At 39.1% G+C, this 27,285-nt stretch overlaps 2 protein-coding genes across 5 annotated transcripts in view; one reads left to right on the top strand and one right to left on the bottom strand.

Moving 5' to 3' along the window:
• LOC310639672 (cohesin subunit SA-2-like) overlaps nt 1-15,619 on the top strand; it is a 109,044-nt gene extending 93,425 nt beyond the window's left edge. For 2 of the 3 annotated variants that reach the window (XM_083361500.1, XM_083361499.1), the window contains 7 exons: nt 2,217-2,318; nt 11,783-11,940; nt 12,042-12,170; nt 13,202-13,389; nt 13,566-13,740; nt 14,524-14,605; nt 15,530-15,619. In XM_083361500.1, coding sequence (XP_083217626.1) covers nt 2,217-2,318; nt 11,783-11,940; nt 12,042-12,170; nt 13,202-13,389; nt 13,566-13,740; nt 14,524-14,605; nt 15,530-15,538 — 843 coding nt within the window. In that variant the 3' untranslated portion in view covers nt 15,539-15,619. The remainder of the gene's footprint in view (nt 1-2,216; nt 2,319-11,782; nt 11,941-12,041; nt 12,171-13,201; nt 13,390-13,565; nt 13,741-14,523; nt 14,606-15,529) is intronic. The other variant, XM_083361501.1, reaches the window with a different exon arrangement.
• Nucleotides 15,620-20,369: 4,750 nt separating this feature from the next.
• Nucleotides 20,370-27,285, bottom strand: part of PPP2R3B (protein phosphatase 2 regulatory subunit B''beta) — an 80,292-nt gene continuing 73,376 nt past the window's right edge. For both annotated transcript variants that reach the window (XM_083361990.1, XM_083361989.1), the window contains exons 12-14: nt 25,328-25,446; nt 25,135-25,241; nt 20,370-22,316 (exon numbers count right to left, since the gene is read on the bottom strand). In XM_083361990.1, coding sequence (XP_083218116.1) covers nt 22,172-22,316; nt 25,135-25,241; nt 25,328-25,446 — 371 coding nt within the window. In that variant the 3' untranslated portion in view covers nt 20,370-22,171. The remainder of the gene's footprint in view (nt 22,317-25,134; nt 25,242-25,327; nt 25,447-27,285) is intronic.

Genomic DNA, 27,285 nt, shown 5'->3' with positions numbered 1-27,285 from the left:
AATGTCGACTGGTGGCCCCCAGGGGGAGGGCGTTCTCTGTGGGCGCACCGGATTTATGGAACCATCTTCTGGTTGAGCTCCGGATGGCACCTGACCTCTGCTCCTTCCGGCGCGATCTCAAAACCTACCTTTTCGAACAAGCTGGCCTGGCCTGATGGGATGGGGTTGGGTTTTACTAATCTGTTTTAATCTATTTTAATGTGTTTTAACTTATTCATGGGCATTTGTTTAATCGTTTTTAATTTTTGTATCTTGTTTTTTAATACGTATTGCCCTGTTCACCACCCTGAGTCCTTCGGGAGAAGGGCGGTATACAAATAAAATTAATAATAATAATAATAATCATATGTGATAGGCGAGTGTAAATTATGCTGGCATTTTGGAAGGAAGTTTTATCTCTTTTAGGTACAACTCAGGGACTGACATCTAGTTATCATCCTCAAGGGAACGGTCAATCAGAGAAATCTAACTCCGTACTTGAGCAATATTTAAGATGCTTTATTAATTTCCAGCAAATGAATTGGACGGACATACTCCCTTTCGCAGAAGTTGCCTATAATAATGCAGTCCACTCCAGCACAGGTTACACTCCTTTTCAAATAGCTACTGGTCAAAGTTTCAACCCCATGCCAGAACTAATCCCAAACGAACCAGTAATCCCATCACTGAAAGAATGGATAGAACAATTACAAAATACCTGGCCAATAGTTAGAAAAGCCCTAGACGAAGCTAGGCAAGCATATTGCTACTGCTAAGCTTGTAAGCCGCCCTGAGTCTTCGGAGAAGGGCGGGATATAAATGGAATTAAAAAAAATATATAAAGCACAAGCAGATAAAAAAAGAATTGAACCCACACCATTCATTATAGGTGAAATGGTATATTTGTGTACAAAATACCTAAAATCCTTACAACTCTATAAAAAACTTGGACCAAAATATATAGGACCTTTTCCAATTAAAAGAATCATAAACCCAGTAACAGTAGAATTAGAATTACCCAAAAATCTTTGACAAATACACCCAATTTTTTACTGCAGTTTGCTGAAAAAAGAACAACTGTCACCATTATGGCGAAAAATCCCCCCCCACCACCTCCAATCATGGTGGAAGGAGAACAACACTTCAAAATAAAGGAAATCCTAGACTCTAGAAGATATCATGGGACAACTCAATAACTAGTAGCATGGAAAGATCTCCCCTCCTCACAAAACGATTGGGTCCATAAACGTCATGTAAAAGCACTGAAGCTATTAAAGAAGTTTCGTACAGAGTATCCTAACAAGCTAGACTAACTTTTATACCTGTTTTGTATTCTTTAAGGAGGGCAGGATGTCAGAATCCAGTTATATTTCATTTCTATCTATCTTCTCTGATTTAAAACCAATTCTTACTATTTCCTGGATTCCGTCATACTACTAAGGGGGAGGGGAGTATGCGTGGGGGTTTTACTACTTTCACTTCCTGTATTCACTACAAAGTAACCTTTTGTTGATTCACTTCAGGTTTGCTAACCATAACAATGTGGCCATCTGCCTTTCATCCTATGCCCCTCTGAAACTCTCCTCTTTACCGACAGTGAAGGAAAAAGGTTGGGGGGAGATGCAACACCTAGGATCTGGGTAAAGAGAGGATTGAATGATTGTGCCAATGGAGCCGGACTGATGTTAGTTTTCCTGGAGTTCACACCTAGAAATCTGCCAGTTTGAATCGCCCAGAAGAACTGCGGGGTGGGGGGCTGCTTGGGAACACTTTAAAACATTGAATGGTGGGGGGATCCCTCAGATCCTGTCTAGCATGCCTACTATCAATTTCTCTTAATAAAAATTCTTGTTGGAAGAGACCGTTTCCAAGAGTTCTGTTTTCTTAAGATGTAGATTGAAGTGGGTCCTTACACGTTGCCTCAAATGTGAGACAGCAGTTTTGGGCATATTGAAAAAGTTCCAATACTGTTTAGACCAAATGTTCTCAACAAGCAACAAGCCAGTTTTGAGTTCAAAACTACCTCAAGCTCAGAAAGGTCAGACCTCCCGCTAAGCTAGGAACAATTTGTTTTGTGTATTTCAGATTTGAAACGTTTTATGCATCTCTAATATTGCCTATTCCTACCTGTCAATTAAATGGCATCCTTTTTTTAAAAAATGGCTTCTGATTTCCCAGGTTTTCTTTGACATTGTTCCTTGATTTAAGAAGCTATGTTCCTCTTTTCCATTTGACAGGCATATAATGACTTTGGAGACATAATTAAAGAGACTTTGAGCAGGACAAGGCACAACAATAAAATTCAAAATGCAAGAACATTGATCCTCTGTTTACAGCAGGTGAGAATATTCATCTGGACAGTATGCTTTCTGTGAGAACAGTTCAGAAACATTGTTTTGGTAGTGAACTTTAGAAAATATGTTACATTTAGATCTATTCCTGGTGGTCTACAAAGGGAAGAGCTTCACTTGCAGAAGGTAGCCAGTTTCATGATAGCTAACTGCAATATTTTTTTGATTAAAAGGTTTTTTTTTAAAACAACAACAACAACAATTTCTTCCCCTGCACTTATTATAGCTACCAGGTCATGGAAGTCTGCTCCATGCACTTCTGGATCCCACTCTTTTAATCACTTGATTCAGAGATTATCAAATCTTGTAGTCATGTTATTTTAAAATATTGTTGGAAAGTCCTGGTAAGAGCTAGAAAGGATTGATGAAGAGTTCCTCCCTTGGAATGGGACAATGGAGAGATGAGTAAGAGAATTTCTTTAGCTCTCTAACTGTACATAAAATTGCAGAGGGTTGAGTGTTTCTGGGTGAAAAAGACAAGTTTCTTACATAAATTGGAGAAATAGTTAATTTGTATTTAGAGAATTGTAGAAGTAAGTGTGTGAGTTGTGGTTTGTGACAGTACAATTCAGATAGTCCTTGACGTACACCCCACAGTCACATGACCACATTTGTGGTGCTTAGCAGGAATGAATGTGACCAAAGACTGATGTGACCTGTGGTTTAAGCCTATCGTTTGGCAGTAAGAACAGCAAAGTCTCAGTTCTTCACACGTATAGTGTCTACAGATTCGCAGCTGCCAGGTCTGTTCAGTGTTATCTGGACCCTTTGGGGGAAAGATGGATGTGATATAGTGCCTGTCAGCACACCAAGTACATTTGTTAATTTCTTTGTAGATAATGTCACTCTGATTTGCTCTGAGTTAGAAATCAATTTGCAGTCCACAAATAAGGTCTTCTGTGATTATCTGGGATTCTTCTGATTTTATAGAACTCAAGGAAGTGGATAGAACTTTCTGGTTTGAACTGATTACTTCACATCCTTCCTGGCTCTTTAGGTCTTACAGGAAACAGATATCTATGCCAGACTGAGTTCACACTCAACCATGGGGTTGAAATAGAATTAGATGCTCTGGTTGAACACAAACATTGATGGTGAATTACCCTTCTTGTTTTTGTTAGATCTTTTGTCAGCGTTTGATACCTTTGATAATGGATAACAAAAGTTGGGATCTGTTCTTCTGTATCTGAATGGGTAACTTTAGTCAGTAATTATGTACTTGAGTTTGGAGTCACTCTGTAGTGGGAAGCATAAGGTTTGATATTCTCTTTGACATTACCCTCTTGTGTTCAGGAAGATTATGAAAAACCTTCCTTTTTCAATAAATGCTTTGGTCTTTTTGATTGGGATCTTTTCCTTGTACTTCCTCAAGAAATCATGATATACTGACTTTTGTGGATATATCAATGAATGTTAGACATAATAGACACAAGGGTTCTTCTTATTTTGCTCTGGTCATCTTATCCATCTGGATGTCAGCAATATTCTTACTTGGAGCCTGAAGGTAGCAGTGAAGATGCCTTGGAGAAACTAGAGCCTGGGAAACAAGGAAAGCATTAGAAAGGAATTCAGACTGATTCCTCTATGATGTCTTGGGATGTTAAAAGGGAAGAAAAAATGCAGTTAGGTTTGCAAAATTTTATTACAATAGCCTATTTCAATAAAGTGTAGTTCTAATCAACTTGGGATCTGTTTCCTGATCAGTTTTGTAAGGGACCCACTCTCTTAAAAGAGGCAGAGAATCTTTTCCTTGTTCATAGAGATGGTATTCAACTTTCAGGGAACCCCATTGTCTCTATAGCACTTTGATGTAGCTTTATTGCAACACGAACAGGTGATTTACAAATAACTAACCCTTCATGGATTACTGCCTTGTCATGGCGAAGGGGCTTGTGTAATTCAATGAAGCTATGAGCTATGCCGTGCAGGGCCACCCAAGACGAAAAGGTCATAGCAGAGAGTTCTGACAAAACGTGATCCACTGGAGAAGGAAATGGCAACCCACTCCAGTATCTTTGCCATGAAAACCCTATGGACAGTACCAAAAGGCAATACGAAATGACGCTGGAAGATGAGCCCCTCAGGTCGGAAGGCGTCCAATGTGCTACTGGGGAAGAGCAGAGGGCTAGTACTAGTAATGCCAGAAAGAATGAAGCGACTGGGCCAAAGCCGAAAGGACGCTCAGCTGTGGATGTGTCTGGTGGTGAAAAAAAAGTCCGATGCTGTAAAGGTTTTTTCTCCATAGGAACCTGGAATGTAAGATCCATGAATCAAGGAAAGCTGGACGTGGCCAAACGAGATGACAAGACTGAACATCCACATCTTAGGTATCAGCAAACTAAAATGGACAGGAATGGGTGAATTTAATTCAGATGACCATCAGGTATACTACTGCGGGCAAGAATCCCTCAGAAGAAATGGAGTAGTCTTCATAGTCAATAAAAGAATAGGAAAAGCAATACTGGGATACAATCCTCAAAATGGTAGAATGATCTCAGTTCGAATCCAAAGCAAACCATTCAATATCACAGTAGTCCAAGTCTATGCCCCAACCACCCGTGATGAAGAGGATGAAATTGACCGGTTCTATGAAGCCCTACAGCCCCTTATAGAACTAACACCAAAAAATGATGTCCTTATCATCATGGGGGATTGGAATGCTAAAGTGGGAAGCCAAAAGATAACCGGAATAACAGGCAAGTTTGGCCTTGGAGTACAAAATGAAGCAGGGCACAGGCTGATAGAATTTTGTCAAGAGAATACGATGGTCATAGCAAACACTCTTTTCCAACAACCCAAGAGACAGCTTTACACATGGACATCACCAGACGGTCAACACAGAAATCAGATTGACTATATGCTCTACAGCCAAAGATGGAGAAGCTCTATACAGTCAGTAAAAACAAGACCATGAGCTGACTGTGGCTCAGACCATGAGCTTGTTGCAAAGTTTAGGCTTAAATTAAAGAAAGTAGGGAAAAGCGCTAGGCCAGTCAGGTATGAATTAAATCATATCCCTGTTCAATATACAGTAGAGGTGACAAATAGATTTAAGGAATTAGATCTGATAGACAGAGTGCCTGAAGAACTATGGACGGAGGTTCGCAACATTGTACAACAGGTAGCAACCAAAACCATCCCAAAGAAAAAGAAATGCAAGAAAGCAAAATGGTTGTCTGAGGAAGCTTTGCAAATAGCTGAGGAAAGGAGGGAAGCGAAAGGCAAGGGAGAAAAAGAAAGACACGTCCAATTGAATGCAGAATTCTAGAGAATAGCTAGAAGAGATAAGAATGCTTTCTTAAATGAACAATGCAAAGAAATAGAAGAAAACAATAGAATAGGGAGGACCAGAGATCTTTTCAAGAAAATTGGAGAGATGAAGGGAACATTTCATGCAAAAATGGGCATGATAAAGGACCAAAACGGCAGGGACCTAACAGAGGCAGAAGAGATTAAGAAGAGGTGGCAAAATTACACAGAAGAACTATACAAGAATGAGCTTAATGTCCCTGATAATCACAATGAGGTGGTCACTGATCTCGAGCCAGACATCCTAGAATGTGAAGTGAAGTGGGCCTTAGAAAAGCTCAGCAACAACAAAGCTAGTGGAGGTGACAGTATTCCAGCTGAGCTATTCAAAATCTTAAAAGACGATGTAGTAAAAGTGCTACACTCAATTTGCCAGCAAATTTGGAAAACTCAACAGTGGCCACAGGATTGGAAAAGATCAGTTTACATTTCAATTCCAAAGAAAGGCAGTGCCAAAGAATGTTCAAACTATCGCACCATTGCACTCATTTCACATGCTAGTAAAGTTATGCTTAAAATGCTACAAGCTAGACTCCAGCAGTATGTGGATCGAGAACTACTAGAAGTACAGGCAGGATTTCGAAGAGGTAGAGGAACTAGAGATCAAATTGCCAATATACGCTGGATCATGGAGAAAGCTAGAGAGTTCCAGAAAAACATCTACTTCTGTTTCATTGACTATGCTAAAGCCTTTGATTGTGTGGATCATAACAAACTCTGGCAAGTTCTTAAAGAGATGGGAGTACCAGACCATCTTATTTGTCTCTTGAGAAACCTATATGAGGGCCAAGAAGCAATTAAGATTGTTGGAAGAAATATCAACAACCTAAGATATGCAGATGATACCACTCTAATGGCAGAAAGTGAAGAAGAACTAAAGAGCCTCTTGTTGCGGGTGAAGAAGGAGAGTGCAAAACCTGGGTTGAAACTTAACATTAAGAAAACTAAGATCATGGCATCCGGCCCTCTCAATTCCTGGCAAATAGATGGGGAAGAAATGGAGGTAGTGACTTATTTTCCTGGGCTCCAAGATCACTGCAGATGGGGACTGTAGCCAAGAAATTAAAAGACGCTTGCTCCTGGGGAGGAAAGCCATGGCAAATCTAGACAGCACACTAAAAAGCAGAGACATCACCCTGTCAACAAAAGTGCGTATAGTCAAGGCTATGGTCTTCCCAGTTGCAATGTATGGCAGTGAAAGTTGGGCCATATGAAAGGCTGAGCACCAAAGAATTGAGGCCTTTGAACTATGGTGCTGGAGAAGACTCCCGCGAGTCCCTTGGACTGCAAGGCGATCAAACTTGTCAGTCCTAGAGGAGATCAACCCTGACTGCTCTTTAGAAGGCCAGATCCTGAAGCTAAAACTCAAATACTTTGGCCACTTAATGAGAAGGAAGGACTCACTGGAGAAGAGCCTAATGCTGGGAAAGATTGAGGGCAAGAGAAGAAGGGGACGACAGAGAATGAGGTGGCTGGATGGAGTCACTGAAGCAGTAGGCGTGCACTCCAGAAGATGGTAGAGGACAGGAAGGCCTGTAGGAACGTTGTCTATAGGGCCGCGATGGGTTGGACACGACTTCGCAGCTAACAACAACAACAACCTGCAAATGCTATGATGCAATTGACACAGCATTTAGGACAAAGTTTATCTCAGCTAATATGACAACATACAACCTAACTGATGTTTTTGCAGTCTTGTGGAGGTTTGCCAGATGGAAGAGACCAGGATCAGTTCCTGATCTTTGCATTTTAGAATGAATTGTTTTATGTGAGTCAGCCTGCAGAATTTCCTACAGATTGCACCAACATGAATTTATGCTAGTTAGGTAAAATGGTACAGCCATTATTGATAGAAATAATCAATAAAGAATTACAGAATAATATAAAAGAATTACCAGAATTTTATGCGAGAATTAGATTCTCCTTAGTGGTTTTTGCAAGGAGGAAATGGGAGGCCGTGAGATGTGGAAGCCCAAACAATATCAACATTGTGTGGTGTGTGTGCTTATAGGTTTTCTGTTATTTACTAGGGATGTGGGTTGGAACGATTTGGATTGTTCAAGAAGGACTTGCTAATGAGTTGAAATATGAATTTGAGATAAAGAACCTCACATAATTTGGAGGGTACAGATACAATCTTGAGTATTAATATTAGGCTGATTGGAAGAGTTGAGAGATTGAAAAAATGGCAAGGGAGGGATTTTTAGCCTCTTCACCCGTAGCCCTCCTCCGAATGGTCTCTTCAGAATCCTGCACTAGAGAATTGTGAATGAAGGGATTCAAAGAGAATATGCAGTAATGAGTCTTCCATCCATTTGACTGAGATAACTGTCACATAGGTATAGTAAATATAGAGAGCAGAATTCATAGAAACAAAGGGAAACATGTATTGGTCCATAGTGTCTTATTTTGAAATTTCATATCACAAATTAAGATTAAACAAACAAAATAAATGGAAAAATGCTCTTTCAAGAAAAACTTATAGGGCAAATATATTTTGGGAGAAAAGATGATAGCTGATTGTTCTCTCTCTAATGAGAGACATTTATGATCTCACAGGCTATAAAACTATTGTGATGACTTGCTAGCAACATACTTTCCAAACAAGCTGCACTAAAGGTATTGCTTTAGTTAGACAGTTATTCTGTTTAACTGCTCAGAACTAGCTGTGTGAAGCTAATATATAGGGCAGCCTCCAGGCTTCAGAACATCTCTCTTCAGATGGCCAATATATGACCTCACACGTTATCAAAATAAATTTAAGATTCATAAGTTATCCCCTGAAATGTGAGATAAGGGGAAGCTCAGCATTCAGTAAGTTGTAAGTTCTTCTCACATAGTCAGCAGCCTATGTTTACATATTGCATAGGCAAGTGGTCCAGTTTGCACTGACCTTGAAATAGTGCAGATTAAAATATGATAAACCACCTAACCAATCTTCATGGGGAAACAGAGTATGCCTTCTCTTTTGTGTTGGGATGTATAGATGGGTTGATCTTAGTGGTATAGGTATTTTTAATTAGGAATTTGTAAATTACCGTATTTTCCGGCGTATAAGATGACTTTTTAACCCATGAAAATCTTCTCAAAAGTCGGGGGTTGTCTTATACGTCCAGTCGTCTTATACGCTGGAAAATACGGGTAGTCTTAGGTGCGTCTTATGGTCCGAAGCTGATCCGTATGCCCAGCCCCAACCTCCGCAAGTGGAAAGCAAGGGAGATTGCCAGGAGCACGAATCGGCATGTGCTTAGAAACGCCGATCTCACGCTCCTGCAAATCTCCCTCGCTCGGTTTCAGCTTCCCTTGCTATAAGAGAAAGCAGGCTGAAACGGAGTGAGGGATATTGACAGGAACGCGAATTGGCGATCTCATGCTGCTGCAATCTCCCTCGCTCCTTTTCAGCCTGCTTTCTCTTGTAGCAAGGGAAGCTGAAACCAAACAAGGGAGATTGCAGGAGCGCGAGATCGGCCAATTCGCGTTCCTGTCAATATCCCTCACTCCGTTTCAGCTTGCTTTCTGCAAGAGAAAGCCGGGCCGCAGGGCCGCCTCCACAGGTACTGCTCTAACGTGGGGAGGGAAGGACAAAGAGGGAGGGAAGGAAGAAAGGAAGGAAGGAAAGAAGGAAGGGACAATGGGAGAGGGAGAGAGAGAAAGAGAGAGAGGAGAAAGAAATAGGGAGAGAGGGAGAGAGAGAAGGAGAAAGAAAGGGAGAGAAATAGAGGGAGAGAAAGAAAGAGGGGGAAAGAGGGAGAGAGAGAAAGGGAGAGAGAGATAGGGAGAAAAAGAGGGAGGGAAATAGAGGGAGAGAAAGAGGGAGAAATAGAGGGAAAGAGAAAAATAGAGAGGGAGAGAAAGAGGGAGAGAGAAGGAGAAAGAAAGGGAGGGAAATAGAGGGAGAGAGAGAAAGAGGGAAAAATAGAGGGAAAGAAAAAGAGGGAGAGAAAGAGGGAGAGACAAGGAGAAAAAGAGGGAAATAGAGGGAGAGAAAAAGAGGAACAAAAAGAGGGAAAGAAAAATAGGGAGAGAAAGAGGGAGAGGGAGAGAAAGAGAGAGAGAAAGGAGAGAGGAGAGAGAAAGAAAGAGGGAGGGGGAGAGAAAGAGAAGGAGAGAGAGAAATTAGTAACATGATTGTTAAGTGAATCTGGTTTCCCCACTAACTTTGCTTGTCAGAAGTTTGCAAAAGGCGATCGCATGACCCTGGAACAATATGAATCGATTGCCAAGCATCCGAATGTAAATCACATGACCCTGGGGATGCTGCAAAGGTCATAAGTGTGAAAAATGGTCATAAGTCACTTTTTTCAGTGCTGTCGTAACTTTGAAAGGTCACTAAGTGAATCATTGTAAGCCGAGGACTACCTGTACTTTATCATTTTTTTCCTTTTTTTGGGGGGGTGGGTCAAGTTTTTGACACCTTGTTGGGCGACTGGTGATACTCGGACATTGCCTTGTCCTAAAAGTGGTACAATGGATGAAAAGGTTGAAAGCCCTGTTTTAGTATACCAGTAGTACTATTTGGTTCAGAATATTTTTTTCCTTGTTTTCCTGCTCTAAAAACTGGGTGTGTCTTATGGTCAGGTGCTTATTATGGTCCGAAAAATACGGTAATTTAACAGGAAAAGTTGGGGGTCGTCTTATACGCCAGAAAATACGGTAACACTTCACAGTAGAATAAAATATATAAAGCATAAAAATATACCAAACCAATAGAAAAGTCTTCCTTATTTGCTTTAATTTGTGTGTCCATAAAATTTTTGAATTAAATATAAAAATAGCTTAGTCTTTGATATGCCTGATCTCTACTGGAAAGAAATTCCATTATTATGGAACACTCCAGGAACTACCTCTGTACATTGGCTTTTCAATACATGAGTAGATTAATATTTAGGCTTATATACAGGGCTCATTTTTGGTAGACACACTTGGTAGTTGTTATATGCTGGTCTAAATCCATAATGAAATCTACCTATATTGGTAATTAAATTTCCTTACAGCATAGATTTTCTTTATGCTTTTAGGAACACATGATTGAACACAGGTGGTCCTCGCTTAACTGTTCAGTTACTCTTTGTTCAGTTACCGTTTGAACTTAAAACAGTGGTGTAGTACTTATGACTAGTTGTTGAAATTCCAGCTATTGCAGAGCCTCTGCAACCACATGATTAAACCCAGACACTTGGCAACTGGCCCGTATTTCTAACTGTTGCAGTGTCCTATGGTCACATGATCACAATTTGTGACCTTCTGTGCTGGTTTCCCACAAGTAAAGTCAATAGAGAAGTTGGCAGGAAGTCAAAAACGTAGATCACATAAATCTAACAAATTAAAACAATAAACGGGTATATCAAAAAAGAATTTATCAAATAAGCAATATTTTAGACAAGTATTTAATTAAAGAATTAATTAAATAATAAAATGAACTATTTTCAACTAATACAATTTGTAGTGAAAAAGTGGCTGCAACAGTGCCTAATTATTTTTCAATGTTCCATCCCATCCTGGGCATATGTTTGCATGCAAAAGATGGATTTGCAACTCAGATTTAACTTGCTACAGATTCCACTTCCAAAGCAAAATTTAGAAAAGAACAATTTTATCAATTATGTTTTATTTACATATGCTATTCTGTCTACTTTTTAAGGGCATGAACTAAAATTTAATCTGCAATAATGTATGCTGTGATGCAATACAATAAATAAAAATAGAACATTGTCAAGATTAATAGAAATATATGCTAGTTTTTAAATGAACAATTAAATATTTATCAAGGTGGCTTTATAATCAGCAATGCATAACTTGAGACAAATGATTGCTCTCTCTGGTACTTATGAGAAAGAATATTTTGTGCTCATTACAAAAACCAGAACCCTTGTTTTAAATGGGAACAAATTTTCTTTGCAGCAAGGCTAATGATATCTTGTTTTCTTGTTCTCGTCCCTAAACTTCCTGCTCTTGATTTTCCTCTGTGCCATTCACATCCTTGTTTAGCTTGGTGGGATTCTTAAAATATATAATTGGATTATTGCATAAATTGGTATATGCTTGCATCCTGAGCAAGGAATCTGCTGGTTCTATGCTGGGTATGTCCTCCTGGGGATTGTTTTATTGCCTATAAACTTTAAACCAATGTCTATGATCTGCAGCTGTTTCAGAAGCACATTGAAAGCCAAGGTGATGGCAGCAATAGCTTGGATTCCTCCTCCACCTCCTTCAACAATATTAAAGAGCTTGCCCGGCGCTTTTCTTTGACATTTGGCTGGGACCAGGTGAAAAGTCGAGAATCTGTAGCTAGGATACACAAGTATGTGCCAATTATATGTTGCCTCTTAGTCTTCTGTTTGAAGGATGTCCATCTTGTAAATATCCTTTCTGTTTTTATTTCTTCCTTACTCCTGTTGAAAGGGAAGGTATTGAATTCGCCTTCCAAGGGGCAGCTGGAATGGAAGGGAAGTGCTTACCTCCTAACTTAAATTTTCTCATCATCCTCAGCGAATTCTCCAATAAGCTTCTAAAGCCTGATAAAAGACTTGTGTGAGTGTTATTTTTGATTTTATATAAAGAAATCAGTGGTGATTGACTGAACACAAACATAGGAAGTTGCACAGTGGTCTCAGAATATATATATATATATATATATATATATATATATATATATATATATATATATATATATATATATATATATATATATATATATAATATTCGACAGTTTTGCCCCTGAAATGCTGATGTACTTATATAACATTTTATATTTACAATTTTGTGAAAGTTCAACCATTTAAACATATCTAAATTATTTCATTTTAGAAATCCAGTCATTGTCAAGAATGATGCATTTGCTCTTGTACTATGTGTTTTGTCTAGTGGTCTAGCCAGTTTGGTCACTAGGCTAGAAAGCATAGGACCATGAGTTTAAGTCCTGCCTTAGCCATGAAAGCCATCTGGGTGACTTTGGGCCAGTCACTCTCTGTCAACCCAACCCACTCACAAGGTTGTTGTTGGAGGGAAATAGGTGTGTTTGATATGTTTGTTGCCTTGAGTTATTTGGAAAAATAATATAAGGCAAGAGATAAATAATAAATTAATGTATGTGCCAAAAAATTAGTGTAGTTGTGTTTTAGCTTTAATTGATTTTAAAAACCTTAAAAACAGTGCTATTAAAATTCAGGACAGTTAAATGTCTACAGAGATTCTCAGTCATTCAGGTCATGGTTGTCCCAAAGGTGCTTTTCCAAAAGGCAACTGGATTTACTTGGTTTTTTCCTTGAAAACATTTTGCTTCTCATCCAACAAGCTTCTTCAGTGCTAAGTGAATGGTAGGAATTCACTGAAGAATTTTCTTGGATGAGAAGCAAGGTTGGAGATTTCAAAGATCCTGGAGCACTGGGGAAGTAACAATGATCTGTTGCCACATTTTGGATGAGAAGTGAGGTTGGAGGTTGTCACATTTTAAGTTTAATTTAAATGTAATATCACGAGTATTTGCACCTTTTCTGAAAGAATGTTAATTAAAATTGGGGAAAAAGTAATTTAGTGGTTTTCTCCCCAATCTTCACATTCAGATATAGTTATTTGCTAAGATATGTACCCGAAACAGCACTTTGTAAAGAAGATACCTGGTACTCACTGGCTTGGTACAGAACTTCTTTGTTGGCTAATGATGATGATGAGAATTCTGCTGTCAGCAGCTCACAAGAGTGGCCAACTGTTAGCATTACGAGGAGATCTTTTAAAAGGAAAGTATCTGAAGGTATGACATTTCCAAACTATGTATAAAAAGCTTGCATTTGTATCATAGGATTGATGACATGTCAACATTTTTGATATCCACTTCAAGTAGGATGAATTTAAGCCTCAATAATATCTGTATCTTGCTACTTCAGTGTTCAGTGAAATACATGGCTGAGATGAAATTGTCTGTTTCAGGATCCTGGTCTAAAATCAGTCACACAGACAGAGCAAACAGGACTTCTGAGACCCATTATCCATTCTGCCTGCCTTCCTTGAGAATGAAAAACAGGAAGAGACTAAAATCTCATGATAGTTATCACCAAGAATATTCCATCCCATTGGGTCCTGCAATTCCAAAGAAAAAACATAGGTAAGAAGAAGAGTTGTTGGATTAACTTTGATAAACAGGATGGCCATCAAATTTAGTTCATGAGATGCAGTTAGAAGTTGCAGTGTTTTTTTCCTTCAAAATATGTCCAAGATTTTGTGGTGATGTAAACATTATTTGATATTGGGGGCTAATTGAATCTGTGATTTAAACATTTGATATTGGGGGTTAATTGAAACTTAATATCCACAGGCCACAATCCAAAACATTGTTTAATGTTTTGTATAATTCCATTATGGTTTTCAAATTTATGACAACCACTACAATGCTTCCTGTCTTTTTGCTGAATAGAAAGCCATTTTTGAAACTTACAAAGCAGGTTCGATATAAGAAATTTTTCCATTCAAAAAAGTTCTATTTAGAAACATTTAAATTCATTAGGTCTCTTTAATTATTTTAAAAGGAGTGGAGCTTTGCTGAGTGTATGGACAAAAAAGATATGACATTTAAATGGAGTCTTTGTTGAAGAACATTCAGTGCTGTCATATTCTAAATCAGATTATTGATCCATTTACCTTAATGTTGTCTAGGACAACGGCAACAGCTTTCAAGTTTCCGACAGATATGAACTTTTTTTGAAAAAGAAACTGATAATGCTAGGGATGAAATTTGGGTCTTACATTAATCTAACTATTGTATTGATTTCTAAATTATTATGATTAAATATTGATTTCTCAGAATTATTATTGTAAAATTAACAAGAACCAAGCAAAGTCGTGATTTCACTTGAAAGACAAGAAACAAATTTTTCTTTTCTCATTTTAGTACCCAAGCTCCAGTCAAGGAAGAGGATTCAACAGAGGCTCCACCTGAAGATGCTGAAATTGATGTTGTTGGTGCTGAGCAGGTAAGAACGATTCTCATGAATGAAGGTGAAAATATGTATCCCATGGTGACATTGCAGGATCCAGTCTGGGTTGGTGACCGGGACCTCAGAGGTTCTGGTCTTCCAAGCTTTCGGACTTGCGCTGGGACCCTCACCCTTGGGGAGCTTCTCTCTGGCCTCCAGCATGAGTCTGAAAGCTCAGAAGCAAAACTCCCGTCCCGGTGACCGACCCAGACTGGATTCTGCAAGAATGAACCTATAGCTTTAAATTATTTTTTTCTTTCACTAGTAGAAAGAATATATCAATTAATCCCCTTGAAATAATTTGCTTTAGTAATTCTTTTGTTTACATAAGTTCATTTCCATGATCCCTGTAATAGAATCTTGCCAGAGGGATGTATTAGATGGCTTGGAATTATCTGGATTAACAGCTTCCTATTATCTTGATCCCACCCTGACATTGGAAACAGTAGAAGGGAAATGAAAAAAAAAACAGCCATTGCTGATACATCTTATTATCTGTCATTCTTCTGCCCTAGCTGAGCATGGCTTGGGATTTGGTGGTTTTCTTATGGTAGAGCATCCTTGTTTTCTTATTTACAGACTAATATGTTACCTTGGAAATTTTCATAACAAAAAAGTAAATCTCTGGAGCTGTATGTTTTCTCAACAAGGGAATTTTTTTTAGTAAGAGGTAAAATGGACTGAATTTAAGGAATTTAAGTCAAAAGAAAATGTAGATTAAATATGCTATTTGGACCTCGTGTAATCTAGCAGATTAATAATTAAAATTGTTTTATAAAATAGGTTATACATTCCAGAACAGTATTTTATCTACAAGGAATTATTGTAATTGTAAGAGGCTATTGGGAAGCATAATTTTAAGAAATTTGTCTGTTAAAACATTATCTTTGTCACTAATTGTCTTAATTTTATATTGTTTAGAATGCCTAAAAGAAGAAGACTGCTGGAAATGTCTCTACTTTTTAATGTAAATTAAAAAAATACAACCATAAAGGTAGAATGGGTTTTCAACTATTTTTGCCAGAATTATTTGGATGCTTGATTGGTAGAACCCAACATGGTCTGGTAAATTTATATAAAATAGAAGCTTCTTCAGCCAGTATTTTCTACATTTTCTGATATTTTCACTCATAATTTTTCTAAGCACACTTGACTTTCTGTCTGAAATGTAGTTCTTGACTCTGTAGATTAGAAAAGTATCAAGAAGCTGCAGCTCAGTATTTTATGCAGGACTTTTTTTCTCATAGAACGCTCAGAATGGCATTCCGGCACCTTTTTTTTGCAAAAAAACAAAAACAAAACCTCCCTCTATTGGCTTTTGGAGTAGGCAATCTTGGTTCTTTTTTATGACTTGTGGACTTCAACTCCCACAAATCCTGAGCCAGCCAAGCTGAGGGGAAAGAGAAAGGTTTCCAAGCTGAGCCATGCTGGCTTAGGAATTCTGGGAGTTGAAGTCCTTGAGTCATAAAAGAGCCAAGGTTGCCTACCCTGCACAAGACGAGGACATTAAAATCACTTACAAGGTTACTTCTTTAGGAACTAAACTTTTAGAATCTAAAACAGCTAATTCAAAAAAGCCAACAGGAAAGAACCTCACATTTTTCATCAGCTTCTGTCTTTTGGAAGGTAAAATTAGATAACAAAATAATCTATTTCCTGTGTTAACATCTCTGCAGTGAAATCAATAAAGGTAAAAGGAAAGAAATGAGAAACATTTTTCTCAATGTAATATGTCTAATTTAGCTGATGCTAGAAAAAAATAGTATCTTTTGTACTCTTGAAAATTATTTTGAATCTATAACCATCTATTACGACTAAACCACTTTAATTTAAACAATTCTTAAGATTGAAATATTCTTAATTTGGACTTTACTTTTACTGTTTGGACTGTTGTGTGTTTTGAAAAATAGATTATTTAGAATCTAGTTATGTTGCACTTCAGTCTTTAAATAATTAACCTAGTATATACATAACAAGATATGATGTTTTCCATGGTGAGCTTAACATTTATTTTTATTTATTTTATTTGACTTATATACCGCCCTATTCCCATAGGACTCAGGGCAGTTTACAGGGCAATTAAAACCATACAATACAAAAGTTAAAATAAATTTAAAACAATTAATTTAAAGGCCAAAAGTTAAAAATTAAAACTTTAAAACCCAGTTAAAAACCCCTCAGTCTAGGCCAGACAGCTCAAAGAGCCAAGTTTTTAGGTCCCGGCGAAATGAGCGGAGGTCGGAGGCAGTCCTGAGTTCCATAGGAAGTTGGTTTCAAAGGGCAGGCACACCCACAGAGAAGGCCCTCCCTCTGGGAGTCACCGGCCGGCAATCCTTCACCGGCGGTACCCTAAGAAGGCCCTTCCTGTGGGAGCGCACAGGACGATGGGGAGTTGATGCTGGCAGCAGGTGTTCCCTCTGCCCCAAGCCATTTAGGGCTTTATAGGTCATCACCAGCACCTTGAATCTCACCCAGAGGGCAACTGGAAGCCAATGCAGCTTGCAGAGAAGAGGTGTTACATGGGAGTATCGGGGGACTCCCATCACAACTCGCGCGGCTGCATTCTGTACCAGCTGAAGCCTCCGAGTGGTCCTCAAGGGCAGCCCCATGTAGAGAGCGTTGCAGTAGTCTAGGCGGGAGATCACGAGCGCATGGGTGACTGTGCGTAGGGCATCTCGGTCCAGATAGGGCCGCAACTGGCACACCATGCGAACCTGGGCAAAAGCCCCCCTGGCCACGGCTCCTATATGATCTTCAAAACTGAGCCGTGAATCCAGGAGGATGCCCAAGTTGCGAGCCCTATCAACGGGTGGTAACACCTCACCCCCCCCATCATTAGTGATGGAACAAACTGGTTAACCTGAGATGCCGGTATGCACAGCCACTCAGTGTTGGCAGGATTGAGACGAAGTATGTTTCTCCCCATCCAAACCTGGACCGCCTCCAGGCAACGGGACATCACGTCGAGGGAATCACTGGGTTGGTTCGGGGTGGAAAGAAAAAGTTGGGTATCATCAGCATACTGATGATACCCCACCCCGAAACCACGAATGAGCTCGCCCAGCGGCTTCATATAGATGTTGAACAGGAGGGGAGAGAGGACTGACCCCTGAGGGACTCCACAAACGAGAGGCCTTGAGGCTGACCTCTGCCCTCCTGTCAACACCGACTGCGAACGGCCCAGGAGATAGGAGGAGAACCACTGTAAAACAGTGCCTCCCACTCCCAGCCCCCTGAGATGTCGCAGTAGGATACCATGGTCGATGGTATCAAAAGCCGCTGAGAGGTCTAATAGGACTAGGACAGAGGAACATCCCCCGTCTCGAGCCCGCCAGAGATCATTCACCAGCGCGACCAATGCCATCTCCATGCTGTACCCGGGCCTGAAGCCCGATTGGTATGGGTCAAGATAATCAGTTTCCTCCAGGAACAGAGGAAGCTGATGCGCCACCACACTCTCAACAACCTTCACTAAAAAGCGAAGGTTGGAGACCGGACGATAGTTATTCAAAATTGCCGGGTCCAGGACAGGCTTCTTGAGAAGGGGCCTCACCACTGCCTCCTTCAAGGCGGCTGGGAATACACCCTCCCTCAAAGAAGCAGTTATTACTGCCTGGAACCAGCCTCATGTCTCCTCCTGGGCTGCATAAACCAGCCAGGAGGGGCACGGGTCCAATAAACAAGTGGAGATCAGTCTCCTCATGATCCTGTCCATGTCATCGGGGGAAATAGGATCGAACTCAGTCCAGATAACATGCTCAAGACCGCTCGATTCCTCCACGTCAGACTCTGCCCAGAGTCCAAACCGGTCCGGATCTGAGCGATTTTGTCTGCCAGATGATGACTAAACTCCTCGGCCCACCCCTGTAAGGGCTCCTCCCTCATCTGCTGATTAAGGAGAGAGCGAGTCACCCTAAACAGGGTGGCCGGGCGATTATCTGCAGACGCGATGAGGGCAGCGAAGTAGTTAGACTTCGCCGTCCTCATCGCCGCAAGGTAAGACCTCGTAAAGGTTCTTAGTCGCAATCAGTCAGATTTGGACCGGGTGGACCTCCAACCGCTCTCTAGACCCCGTCTCCGACGCTTCATCTCCCAGAGCTCCACAGAAAACCATGGGGCCCAACGGGATCTGCGCTGGGTCAGGGGTCGCAAGAGTACAACATGGTCGAGTGCCTCGGTGGCCACCCTTTCCCAGGCATCCACCAAGGCATCGGCCAGGCTGTGAGTGAGGGAGATAGGTAAAGACCCAAGCGCCATCTGGAACCGTTCTGGGTCCATTAGGCACCTGGGGCAGAACCACCTGGTCGGCTCTGCAGCCCAGCAGCGGGGGGTGGCATAGCGGAAGACCAGCTGCAGGATAGTGATCGGACCATGACAGGGGGACAATAGTTGGCTAACCCCCTCCCAGATCATCCATCCATTGTCCAGATAAGAAAACCAGGTCGAGAGTGTGACACCCCCCCCATGTGTCAGGCCCTGAATTACTTGGGTCAGGTCCATGGCCGTCATGGAAGCCATGAACTCCCGAGCTAACTCTGACGACCCTCCCAGGGAAGGCAGGTTGAAGTCACCCAGAACATGGCCTTGACAATTCCAATGTTTGTTACAAAATTTTCTGGATGTTGTTGGAAAGAGGCTGTTTGACGCTGGAGACCACTGCCACGAGGAACACAGCTCTGGGTCGGGGTTTGGAGCAGCTCCGGGTGGGGGCTCAGCACGGGCTGCGGCGTGGCAAGTGCGGGGAGGGGAATCCCCACGGTGGCTGTGGGGGGGGGAAATCCCCGCGGCATTTGGCTCCAAGCCGCAGGGGTAGGGGTGTAAAGGAGGGGCGGCGACGCCGTAGCAAGACACTGGCATCGCTCCCTGTGACAGCACCTCTGAGTTCCAGCACCTTTTTTTTTAGAAAAAAAGCACTGATTTTATGACAAAATGGAAGAGAAGAGGAAACTTTAAATAAGGTAGATAATCTGTTTTCAAGAGAGCAGGCCACGGGAATCAAAGAACAAAAATATAGAAATTAATGTAAATAAAAAAATACACAAACTTTGCCTCTTGTATGCCTCTGCTACCATGTTTATCATCACAGTTTTTTTAAAGAAGGCATTCATTTCACATTTTTATATTCAGCCGTTTGTAAAATAAACTGAATGATTTGATCAGCTGTCTGTATTTCTAAAGCAAGTCATTTTTTCTTATAGTGGGAAAAAATGAAAAAGATAACAGTAGTATGGCGCTACGAAACAAATGTCATGGCTATCACAGTAACCTTTCCCAAATGGGTGAATTGCAATATAGGATGCAACTATAATTTACATGGGTAGCATTAGTGATAAAATAATCTGCTTAATCTATATTCCAGTCTACAACAGTACTAAATATATTGACCATTTTATGACACCTTGTTCATAAATCATGTGATGCTATCGAGAAAAGTATCCTAAAAAGCTATCTTACACCAAGGCAGAGAGCTTGCCCATCTAAAACACTATGCTCTGTGTGTTTCCCATCCTAGAAGCTTTGGCATATGTGAATTTCAACCCACAGCTAACATTGTGGCCTTTCATTAACACTCTTGGGACCTGCATTCCTGGAGCTAGAGAGTCTGTCTCTGTTTGCACATTTAATATGAATGAATGAATGAATGAATGAATGAATGAATGAATGAATGAATGAATAAGCCAGTAGCATCAAAATATGTCTATCACTTGTTTGTAGTAGATTTGCTGTACTGCTGCTCCATCAAGATAGATAGACCCAGACCTGAAAAACAGCAAATTTTAATGGTTTCCTTTTTTTAGTTGATAAGATTGGGATCCAAGCAATATGTTTCACATGTAGCCAAAACTCTAAAAAGCTGAACATCAAAGGAATCTGTTCAAATCCTAAAACAATGTTTGATATTCATCATGGTCCACACGAAGGAAAAGAAATTGGTAATTATAGGCAGAGATGCTGCTGTCAAAAAACATATCATATTTTAAGACTTATTTTTCAGGAAAAGGCAGGCTATAAATCCATTACAAAAATTATTTCCTGGTTTTCCCTCAGCTTTGTAATGCCATTTTACAGCTCACCTTAAGTTCTACATAGTTGTATGCAAAATTCAAAATCATCACAAGAAAACTTACAATTCAAAAGCAATACTGTAACACCAAAACTTGTTCTGAAAGAAAAGCATCATACATAGAAAAAAATATTTCAGCCATCCTAATGTTCTGTATAGAGACTGCAAGTCTTCATTAAATTGCACTAATATTGCCATTATATTCAACTATAAAAAAGTGGTTTGTAGTTACACATCTGGACTATCTGTGCCACATAGCTTTAGCAGAATCTTATTTAAATTTGTGAAAATGGATATTTTAGCTTTGTTTGAGGAGTATGGGATTACTGGAAGCAATAATCCCCAATTCTGGAAGGCAAACTGAAGTCACACTGCTGTAGATCACAAAGTAAGAAAAATGTGTATAACTATTAATTAGATTATTCAAAGTTGCTATTTTTTTAAAAAATGATTCTGATATTCAAACTGGAAGTTACTTTCAGTAACACCTGTGATGATCGGATACATAAAAAAATAAAAAATGCTGAGTTACATGTATGAAAAAAACTTTATTTGAAAATATGAACATGATATTTTAAATATTTAACAGATCTGCACAGCAAACAAGATAGCTTTTTGTTTATTGGGAAAACCTAACAGCAAGGATTTGCTTTACCATATTTCATTTCGTGTGTGAACGTAAGGATAATTAAGGCACTACAAATGTTTTTTAAAAAACTAGAATAGCAACTTCTATCTTGCTCTATAAGCAGTCTCTCATCTCATATAGGCAAATAAAGCAGCTGTTCAGCTACTTTGACACTGTTGGTAACAATATTCATGGAATGTGTCATTAGCCAACCACTGAAGAAACACACTAAATGCCCATACAAGGTTAGTGCACATCACAGATCAAGTAAAACTTACAATTGATTCCCTTGACATGGAATATAATATCCACAACTGTTAAGTGAACAATAAAAGCCAGTTTTTAAATTGGAGTCAGTAGAACAAAATGAATGCTAAAGGGTAGAAAATTACAGCCTGTTTTCAGGCAGGATATTTGCTACATGTACCAGTGTCTATCTAGCTTATCCAGTCATGCGTTACTTGAGTTCTGAACTGCAGTCTTCATTCACAATCATGACACTTTTCTCTTTGAATCTTGACAAAGTTAGTTTTAGCTTGGAGACTGCAAGAGCAAGGATTTCCATTATTATAGTGATCAATAAAATGCTTAGTATTTTATATAAAAACAAACCGGTAAATTTACTTTACACAAGATACACTAATCCCTTAAAGGAAAAGTATCTACAAATAATTTAACTATTTTTCCTAGGCAACAATCCATTGAATAAATACATTAAAAGTTTTATTCCATACAAATGTAACCATTTAGATATTTTGAAAGTATTAATTTTGCAGCACAAGAAACTCTATTTTACTCTTTTCTGGAGATAGAATTCTACAGATTTAGCAGACCTGCTGCAGAAACAGTCTTTATACTTTACAAATATAGTTTATTCAAAATCATTTTCATAGTCATAATCATCCAAGTCAACATCTGCCAAATGGGAAGGCATATCAAAAAAAGGTCTTTTCTCCATTTGATATTTTAGTATGTTGGTCTTTTGATGATCATCAGGAATCAGCTCAGGTTCATAACTAAAATGAAAAAGAAATGGGAACAGATTCAGACTGCAGATAGTTCTCAACTTACAGGCACAATTGGGACCAAAACTTCCATTACAAGTCACTGTAATTGTAAATACAATGGAACCTTATTTTACAATAATTTGATAGCAGTCATTAAATGTATCAGTTTGGTTGTTTAGCAAATTATGTGGTTGTTAAGCGAATCCAGTTTCCCCAGTGGACTGGGTTTTTTTTTTGCCACAAATCGGCAAAAAAGTCCCAAATTGCAGTATGTGACCGTAGGATGCTGCAACTAGGCATAAATGGTAGATGTTGACAGGTGCCAAAACTGATCATATGACCGTGCGGAAGGGTAGGTACAGCAGTCATAAGTGTGATATAGGTTGTAAATTTTTTCCAAGGTTGTCATAACTTTAAACCATTGTTAAATGAATGGTTGTCAAGGTCTACCATTCATAAAAGTAACTTGTTTATTACATCATATTCCATAATCTGAAAAACAGAGGAAACAGGTAAATCTTACTATTACTATTACTTAAAGCAATTTTAAAGACAATATGCATTAGGACTACATACTGCTTTGGATTCAAATGGAGAAATGTGTGTCAGAGTGTGCAATGTGAATGTTTAATATTTTTTGACAGCCCCTTAAACCAAATGATTTTTCCCAGGGTTGAATTGCAGTTGTGAGGGACAGCTGTGAGAGCCCATCAAAAGACATAGCTGCTTTAAAAGGTTGCCAACAGGTGTTGCATGAGTGCCCTCGCATGCTTTGAAGCACCTATTCCCCTTTAAATAGCAAGTGTTGCACAGTCCTAAAATGCATGCTTATGCTACAGCGGGGCCACTTGTTCCTTGGGGAAAATAAATATAGATAGGAATGCACTTTACTTTGGAAGTGTATGTCCACTTATTCAGAAGTAGGCCACACTATTCAGTGGGTTTCTACCCTCTCTCAGTTAAATCCATGTATGGGAAGCACTTTCTATTTCTAGAATTAATCCTAGATGAAAGTGAGTGTGTGACATGAGGTAGCAACATATCCCTATTCCTTATTCTACATGCCCACTATGTATGGGTAAAAAATTGTCCATTTTGTGCACTTTCTGAAGGCAACTGGTTACCATCTGTTGGACTAAAACTAATAAGTCCGCTGACAGAATTGCTTCTGTCGGTGAAAGAGGAGAAGGAGATGAAGCATCCCTCCTATGTATCTTGAGAATTGTTCCTGGAGTCTGTAACATAGAAAAGGCAGGAGGTTGAGAGCCTTTGATCTAGCCAGTTCCCACAATACTGGATTTCTCTAACAATCTTTTAGGTCAGGATAGTTTGTCAAATTATTTAATAATAATGATTTTTAATGAATTTTTTACCTTGGAAGGCTTAAAGTTAATAACACTACATTGTTAAAAAATCAAGTTAAGATATATGACCTGTCAAAATATTTAGGCATGGCTTTTAAAGAAACTTCAGACACACATATTTTTCTCATAAATTAAGACTGTAGTCCTTCCTGGAGAAAGAATTTCATAACGATAGATTAGCTTCTAAGCAATCTATCTGCCTGTATGGATATCCAACTCCCAAGTGTCATTATAAAAACATTGAGTGATATTAGAGTGTATTTGCACCATCCTACTGCCTCAAATGTATCCTAGAGCAGTTGAAGGCATTTTCAGTGTTTGTGTGGGGGTTTTTGTTCGAGAACACAGTATCCTCAAAATGTATTTAAATATTTTTTGTTATAATAAAATCAGTCTCTTTCCACAAAATACAGCACCAACATTAAGTAACTGTGCCTATATTGGAATAGCAATGATGCTTTAAATAAAAAGGCCAGTTTGGCATTCCTTTATGAAAAGGATGCTGCTACTTATGTCTCCATCTCAGCCTTAGCAAAATTAGCTAATTGCTTGTGCAATCAAAATCCCACAAGGAGGAGGACAGCTGGTCCTGATGGTTTCCCCCAGAAAACCATCTCCATGAGACATGGCTCAAAGGGGCTCTTGTGTTAAAAAGAGATAAAGGTAAAGGTTCCCCCGCACATGCGTGCTAGTCGTTTCCAACTCTAGGGACCGGTGCTCATCTCCATTTCAAAGCTGAAGAGCCAGTGCTTGTCCGAGGATGTCTCCGTGGTCATGTGGCCGGCATGACTAGATGCCAGAGGCGCACGGAACGCTGTTACCTTCCCACCGTAGTGGTCCCTATTTTTCTACTTGCATTTTTACATGCTTTCGAACTGCTAGGTTGGCAGAAGATGGGACAAGTAACAGGCGCTCACTGTTACACAGTACTTGGGATTCGACCCGCCAAACTGCCAACCACCTGATCAACAAGCTCAGCGCCCTAACCCACTGAGCCACTGCGTCCCTTGCTAAAAAGAGATAAGTGAATGCAATAACAGATATTTAAACGGCACAAGCAAACCAACTCCAGCAAAATTCATCTCCATTCACTTCTACCATTAATTAACTCTAGACTGTAGTAGAAATAATTGACAATACTATTTTATAAAAGTATAATTAGCATTTTGTTTGGCAGCAAGGCATTTTAATAGAAAACACCAGAACCAATAAATGATGACAATGACTTAGAAAAATATTGTGCTACTGCATTCAAGATACCACTTCCTTAGTTCCAAAGCCAATGATTCGTTTAACTTTAATTTGTTTAACTTAGTAGAGGGATAAGGGTGTAAACTCTTTGGTGATGATAGATAAATGGTGTCTAGCATTGATATTACCTAGTTCAGCAATGAAATGTCTACAAGAAAACAAGCTCAGAGAGCACCAAGGATTCTAACAATAATCATGTAAACACTACTTACCAATCATTCCATTGGTCGCTGGCTGCTTCTTCAGCAACTAGAACATCATACTCCTCAGCAGCATATTTTTCCCAATTAGTCATGTCTTGATTTTCATTTTCAGTGCCCTAAAATATTATCATAAGGCATTTAATACTAAATTGATAAAACATTTGAGATTGACAAAATCCCTTTCAGTACCAATTGTCCTTACCCTCAGCACAGAAAACTGATCCTTCTGCTCATGGTCTAAATATTTGTCAATATTGAAGAAAGTGTCAAAGAAAATGTTTGCCATCTTACATCTCTTTAAATCATGAAGAGTTATTTTTCCTGGAAACGGAAAAAAAAGTCTTAAATGCTTGAGTTTTAGATTGTGGTGCATATCTCATGTAAAATTTAACATTTAAAAGCTTGATTTTTATTAATACTTGAGTAGGTACAATTAGTGACAAATTAGGATTGCCTAAAATTGTAAGTCCCTCAGTTAGGATGACCATAAGGGCTTAAGAATGACTTTCATCAGCTGTTAATCAAAACAATAATTTTACAACTTCTTACCAAGAGCAGCCATATTCATTCTCAAGGTAAAAGTTCTTTTTTATATTTTATTGATTTTTAAGTTACAGTCTTTAGTGATTAGTAAACAACATATCTGTGTTCACAAATTTAACATTAACTTCTTCAATATAAATCTGTTTAGTACTGCACAACCCAGTATTTTTTCCCCTGATCCTCCTTTCTTCCCCATATTTTTTCCATTTCCCCCTCATTACAGTTACCATTCTTGTTACTACTGATGTATACAAAGTTGGATATAGACATCTTCATATTTTACTAATATACAAATAATATAAATTCATAAATCGATATCCTGTTTTCATGTTCTTAAGGCTTGATTTCCCATCAATATTTGAAATATCTTTGTCAGTTATGATTTTCTCAATATTAATTACATTTATATTGCTAAGTTTTATTCATACCAGCCATCCTCTTATTTTCATATTTCCCATATCAAAAAAAAAAGAAAAAAAACCTATTTTAATTCTAAATCATATCTTTCATTATAGAAATCTAATTATATCTGTCATCCGTTCTTTTAATCATATTCAAACAAATATTTAAATGTAATGTCCCCTCTAATAGGTCAAATCTTCTGTTTCTTTCTTCTTGCTTTCTTTCTTTGCCAAGTTGCTTTCCAAGCCAAGGCAGTTAAATCGCCCAGGATTTTTTTCCTATTTTTATAAAAGTTGCTTGGCACGAGGAAGACAATTTAGGTAAGGTATTTTTGGGGAGGAATTCTACCCATTTATATTTCTCAAGCAACTCCCACGTTCCTTCTCCCTCAATTTCTCTTTTCATTTTTTTCTCCCAAGTTGTTACATTTCCCCTGACAGCTCTATATTCCATTTTTTAAAATATTCTTCCTTATCATCAGGTATGTTTTGTAGACCTAAGGAGTAAAGCATCTTTTCCATTTTCGTTGTTATGGCTAAGTCTTGCAGTATATATATATGGTAGTGTAAGGACCCACTTCAACTAACCACCCAAGAAAGCAGAACTCTTGAAGCATGCATTGTCTCAAAAGGATACTTTTATTAGGGGTCAGTGACAGTAGGGAAGTGAAGGCAAGATCTGGGGAAAAAGCCTGCCGAAACAGTATAGTTAAGCTAGCAATATTCCTCTTCACACATAATGGACACATAATGTCCATTTGAAATCCAGCAAATCCACAGGTAGTCTGAAGAGTGGGTAACTGGCACAGTTGGCACGCATCTCAAGGTCTTCTCCAGCTTTTGTTTCTCTGTAACCGTCTCCCTCATAAGGAAGACACATTCCTTTCTCAAAGGGATGGAGGCAGCAAGACAGAGTAGAAAGCAAAAGCTATCCCAAGCTAAATGCAAAGCTCCCCCTCCCCCAACCGAATGGCAGGTCCCCAAAGTAGGATATATATACGCAAGATAAAAATAAAGAGTTTGGGGACCTGACAGATAGTTTATATTTCCCTTCTTTTATCTCTTCCATCTCTAGGTCCATTTCCTCTGCTTCATCTTCTGATTTCTGCTTTATTTGTTCATACTTTGTAGTCATTGTCTGGGAATTTTCTAGTTGTAGATTTAGTTTGGAGATTTGCTCATTTATATTATCTAAATTATTTTTAGTCTTGCTATA

Source organism: Vipera ursinii (assembly GCF_947247035.1).
Source record: "Vipera ursinii genome assembly, chromosome: 4".
NCBI lineage: Eukaryota > Metazoa > Chordata > Lepidosauria > Squamata > Viperidae > Vipera > Vipera ursinii.
This window is presented reverse-complemented; position numbering and strand designations above follow the sequence as displayed.